At 56.9% G+C, this 5934-nt stretch overlaps 1 protein-coding gene across 1 annotated transcript in view; it reads left to right on the forward strand.

Moving 5' to 3' along the window:
• The first annotated feature begins 4132 nt into the window (after nt 1-4132).
• The window catches only part of P4HA3 (prolyl 4-hydroxylase subunit alpha 3), a 48094-nt gene continuing 46292 nt past the window's right edge, over nt 4133-5934 (forward strand). Inside the window, exon 1 of the mRNA XM_019517726.1 lies at nt 4133-4365. Coding sequence (XP_019373271.1) covers nt 4196-4365 — 170 coding nt within the window. The 5' untranslated portion in view covers nt 4133-4195. The remainder of the gene's footprint in view (nt 4366-5934) is intronic.

Raw genomic sequence — 5934 nt, forward strand, 5'->3', positions numbered from 1 at the left:
TTCTGTGTATCCTGCTCCTTCCTTCTTGGGCTCCAGCCCTTGGCTCTTGCCACCATCTCATCCCCTCTTGCAAGCCTAGCTGCTTGTTTCCTCATCCTTGCCATCCCACCTTCTCTTCCCGCCTGTCTTCTCCCCCATTCACCACTGCTCCATAATTCAGTTTCTTCTTCCATAGCAGGTCTCCCCCTCTGCTGCGTTCTTGGGGCCATGTGCTCCCCCGGGTCAGCGTCCTTGTCTAGACGAAGCTAGCGTCGTTCACCATTTGGCATCAGACCATTAGAGAGGGGTGAGGAGGTGGACGGGCTTTCTCTCCTGGAAGTTTTGTGGGCATAAATAGACAATAACTGTGTTAAACAAAAAGAGGGGTGAGGGAGATGGGAAATGAGCCTGCCTGGAGAAGGGGACTGGACTAGATGACCTCATGTGATCCCTTCCAGCTCAATTTTCCTGTGATCCTATGCATTTCAAAGCAGAAGAAGAAGGCCTAACGGACCGTGATGTCATCCAGTATGCTATATATTACTGCTGTGATATGTTTATCTGCAATGTTATTGGGCCATTAAATGTCTGCGTGTGCAATACAGTGCTCCTGTTGAGGGCTACCGTAAATCACCCAGTGATGGTCTGAGGATTTGGGCCCAATTCCTATTGCCTGGTAAACAAAAGAGACCACGGTGGATCTCCAGCTGTGTGGAGGTCTCCTCATCCCTGTCTGTTGTCTCTAGGGTTTTTTCTCCTTTAGTAACTGACCGCTGAGAAGATGGATGGGTCCTGATGAACAGCCGGCCACGTCCTGTTTTCTGCTTTGAATTGACAAGTTTGTCCTGGTGACAGCAGAGGCTTTGGAGGGCAATTGTTGCACTCACATGAATCAGTTTATTGTTAACTGAGTGCTGTATCTCTAAAGCCCAATTAAAAAGAACCACTGGAGGGGATCAAGCTTGGCATCTAATTAGAAAGAGATGCAGCAAATAAAAAAGCAAGGAAAAGATGGGGTGGGACAAGGCTGACTAGGCTCCTAAGGTGATTCGTCTTCAGTCTTCCTCCTCTCCAGCCTCGGAGAGGGGTTAAACAAACCGGCTGATGTCCAGGAGCAGACCCCACAGGCTGCCCCACTTTTGAGGTCCGGGAATCCACGACGTGCAAAGGGGCTGAGCTCTGTAGCCTAAAATTGCAGTACAAATGCAGGCACACCTCTAGCCCTAAAATAACCCCACACATGAGAGCTGACTGTACAGTCCTTGCTGTTGCTTGAGTCCAGAAACGGCCTGAAACACTCTCAAGAGTAAGTTATGCTCCTCTGCTCCTTGGCATGGTGAATCTGAAACCTAACGATGGCAATTAAATACTATTTTGCAGATGGTCGTTCTGACAGACACAACAAGCTGATGAACGTGTGCTCGTGCAATCAGCAATGGCAGAAGGTAGAGATGGAAAAGACCCTCGGAGACATCCAGCCGGTCCCTCGTTGGCTTGTTTCCATGTCCCCAGTGACAGTGCCCTGCGGTTCCCTGGGGAGACTGCTCTGCTGCTTCATTTCAGCCTGGGCAACAAAATGAGCCTCCAGGGCAGGGAGGCTAGCGGGGACCCAGCAGGAGAGACAGGGGACGGGAGTCGGCCCCAGAGGGAAAGGTGCGGGGAAGAGGCACAAATGACCTTCTCTGGACCGCGGAGGGCTTCGCCCCCAACCCGTCCCCGTCCAGTCACTGTGACCCCCCTTCCCCAACCCGTCTGTCCCGGAGGCCTGGGTGTCACTTGGGACTCTGACCCGCCCCTAGGTCCTCGCATGCCGGCTGTCTGAAGCATGTGGGGTGCCTCTGGGTGTGTCTCAATGCTACGGCCTTTCCTGCCCACCCTCCTCTCATGCCGGCGCTCCTCTTATCCCAGGTCCGCAGCGCCCCTTCGGCAAAGATCATCCCCCAGCCCCTTGCCCTGGCCTTGTCACCCTCTCTGTGCCTCTCCACTCCCCTTTCTCTATCACATCTGACACCCACTGCACGCTTTTCATTTTCCAGGCCTCCTTTCCTGCTGCTGCATGGCTGCTGATGCCAGGTTATATTTGCAAACAGGCTCCTTCCTCTGAAGACACCCTCTTAGGACCAGAAGCAGGGGCTGGCTGATGGGGGAGGCATCTAGCATCACTGCTTATCTGATAGGGCCCACGGCATTCAATTCTTCTCTTGCATCTCCCTGGCTGCCTCCTGCTCTTGTCCAACACAGAGGAAGAGGCCATGGCTGTTTGTTCGGGGTGTGTACAGTGCCTAGCACGCTGCCAGGGACTCTGGGAATTTGCAGCAATACAGATAACATGCTCATTACTCGCATCCTTATGGCATGTTTATAAGCACCCCTTTCCCATGGCTCTGTGAGGCCCTTTCCACAAATGCAGACTGGGCTGCTACTGCACTTCTCTGTTAATTAACCCTGACGGGGTCCTAATGGCAGGGAAAGGGACCCAATTCTCTGCTGGGCTCCTGAGGGTGGTTTGGAGGGGATGGGAACTGGGGTGGGCTGCACCCAGCTCCTTAGGCACTCACCTGATCTCAAGCTGGATAAAAGGAGACAGCGCTTGCATACACCCCCCAGGATCACCTTGAGGGGGCCCCAGACATCCAAAAGCACCCGACCTGTCTCCCCCCTGGAGCTGTTCTCTTCTGAGCCAACACAGCCCCAGATGCTGCTTTCACTGCTCCTTCCTTCTGCCAGGGAAACACAACCCAGCCCATATAATAAATACTCCATGAGTCTAGGATCCATGCTGCAAGGGTGTCTGGCTCCAGGATCAGGGCCCGAGGGTGCCGGGCATTGTACAAATGCCCAGCAGAGACGCCACAACTGTCCTACTGGGCTGGGGTCCTCTAAGGATCTTCCAGCCCTCCTACCACTAAGGTGGAAAAAAGATGATCAGTTTGCCCCAGGACAAAGAATTTTATCCTGGGATCCTACAGACCTACACCAGGCTAAAAACAGACAGCGGGTTTAATCCAGGGCTGATCAGCCCAGGCTTTGACTCTCAGCAAAGTGGGACGACTGTGCAGGATCCCAGGATAAAATTCCTGATCCCAGGGGGAAACCAGGTGGTCATCTGTTTTTAGCTTTATTGTCCCACTTTACGTACCCAGGAATCATCTGAATTAATGCTCTGCCTTGGAGATGAGCATGGCTCACTGGAGGTAATTGCCATTCAAACCACGTGTGTAAAGAAATCACATTATCACAGAGAAGTGGGGCTGGAAAGGACACCCCGAGGTTATCTAGTCCAAGCCCCTGCCTCAGGCAGGATCACCCCTATCCAAACCATCCCAGATACATCCATAATCTAATCTCTACATATGATGCTGTCAACCCTGACACGACAGACCTCGCACCCATGCCCGCCGCAGGTAAAGCTGGAGGCCTGCGGCGGCCAACATCCTGCTTCTATGCAGTCGAGTGAAATCAGTCCCGAGGAGCACTGGGGCACCTCTGATGGAGCAATAACTTCCCAGGTCTTTTGCAATCCTCGTACACTCATTCTTCCAATAATCCTTGCAATAAATCTTCCTGGTCTTTTGCAAGCCTTGCACAGTACACTGGTTGTAATGCCGTCCAGCCTCTGCCGTGGGCAGTGCTGCTTGTCGTAGGTCTCCTGCTTCATCCGTCCACGGCCCCGGGCAGGATGGCGTTGGTAAGGGGGCCCAGCCCTCTCCTTACATGTCCAAACCACCCCACCCACGGGGTTTGCTTCTAGGACAAGCTGTCAAGAGGTCCTGGGCAGAGGAAGGCAACCCCCCTTCGCCCCCCACACACACCAGTCTGTACCAGTCTCACCAGACCCCCCCCTTCCTGACCCCAAACGCAGCACCCCTGTGACCCTGAGTGAAGGGGCAGTACCCTCCAGGCAGGACCCTCCAGATTTGGTCCCAGCAGGAGCACCTGGTGCCTCTGGGGGAGGCCTGACCACCCCCCCCCAACACCTGCAGCAATGCGGGGAGGGGGCAGGCAGCAAAGCCCAGCAGCATGCAGGGGGAGGGACACAGCGGATCCGTGCCGGGGGCGGGCGCTGGGCAGCGCCCCGCTGCAATGCAGCCACCTCTGGGGAGGAGCCGGGCCGGGCCGGGGCGGTGCCTGCGGGTGCGCAGCGCCGAGCACAGCGGCAGCAGCGGGCGGAGCCGGAACGCCGGTGCCTGGGGCTGTGCCTGGGACAGCGGCAGCGATGGTGGTGCTGGTGGTGGTGCTGGTGCTGGGCGCCCTACCGGGGGCGCGGGGCGAGACCTACACGGCGCTGCAGAGTGTGCGGGGGGTGCTGGGCACCGAGCGGGCGCTGCTGGCCGGGCTGGCTGCCTACCTGCAGCGGGAAAGCCAGCGCCTGCAGGACCTCCGCAGGTAAGCGCGGCCCATGGGGCTCCCCCTGCCCCTACCCCCCGCCCGACTCCCTGCCCTGGCCCCTCCGCTCAGGCTCACACCCCCGTTCGGGAAGGGATCACATTGAGGGGCACAGCCTGGCATCTCCGGAGCGGGTATGGACAGCCTTTCCTAGCAGCTGGAGGTGCCCCTTCCCCCCCAGGAGGTCTGTGCTGTGTCAGGGATGGATGGTCTCTTGCATGGTTTAGGCAATGGATGGTCTGGGATGGTTCGGGCAGGATGGATCTTGCTTCTTTAGGAGTCACCGTGAGTCTAGGATCCCTGCTGCAAGGGCATGCAAGAATGGGCTCTGGGGATCAGGGCCTGAGGGTACCAGGCGCAGTACAAACACCCAGAGGAGAGGCAAGGATCGTCCCACTGGGCTGGGATCTTCTAAGGACCTTGCACTGAAGGCGGGTGCCTGCCTCCCTTGGGCCATGCAGCCTTCCCGTGCGCTCCCTACTGCTGGAAGAGGGCAGATGCCCTGAGGTGCCAGGGGGCATTTTTGTGAGCATCTGTGCGTGTGTGTGTCAGCTCCCAAAGCGCCTTCCAAATCCATTGCTGAAATACTGGACAGACAGCAAAGCAGGGAGTGGGGGCAGGGGGAGATCTGGCCAGTGGTTTCTACAGCTGGTGCATATGCAGATGGGTACAGGCAGGATGCTGGGTGCCATCACAGCATGGGGGCAAGTGCCCAGCTGTGACCTGAGTGCAGGGAGCAGTGTTAGGCACATGCAGGTAGAGGGTGCAGGGGATTCAGATGGGGTGACCGGGGGGGTGCGAGGGGTGTGTTTGCATGCTGGGCTCTAGCCAGGATGCTGAGAGAGCTCTGCCCTGGCCTCCTCATCTCTGCCATAGGGCTGGAGCCCCTCGTTGACCTCCAGCAGAGTTTGGGGTTCGCTCTTAGCATGCTCAGCGTGTGTACAGAAGTGTGCTGGCAAGAGGCATGACTTTGTCATAGGCAAAGGCCCAATCTCGCCGTGAATGCAGGAAACAGGGGAGGCATCTGTCCCAGGGGGCTGCTCCAGTCTCCTTCATGCTCCGGGGACCCGGGTGAAGTTCCTGGAGCTGCATCAATACAGAACTGGTGCTAAGGGAGAGGAGACTCCTCCCCAGAAATGTCCCAAGTCTTCCCTAGGGCAGCAAAAACCTCTGCTGCTGAAGCCTGGAACCGTGCAATCAACCTGCCACCCCCTTCCTGAGCGTGGAGGCCTCCACGTCCTGCGTTCGCTGAGACACCATTAGCAAACTGCACGCCACCCTGGGCAGGTCCGAGGCTGCAGCTGCTTCGTAGCGATGGTCTATTCAGGGCCGCAGAGGTAGACCCTGCCGTGAGCGTTTTCAAGCCTCAGCAGATTCCAGCAACGCAGCGTTTCAGCTTCACAGTGGTTTCCTGTGCTGGGAGGGGAACTGTTGGACACAGCTGGAAACAAAAGCAGGTCTGGCGGAAAATGCATTTTGTTAAGGGACGAGTTCTCCGCACGCACTTGGTGGTGATGGAGTTGGGGCTGGTCCTGCTTTGAGCAGGGGGTTGGACCAGATGTGGTCTTT

The sequence above is a fragment of the Gavialis gangeticus genome, unplaced genomic scaffold, assembly GCF_001723915.1.
Source record: "Gavialis gangeticus isolate Ggan-Ray unplaced genomic scaffold, GavGan_comp1, whole genome shotgun sequence".
NCBI lineage: Eukaryota > Metazoa > Chordata > Crocodylia > Gavialidae > Gavialis > Gavialis gangeticus.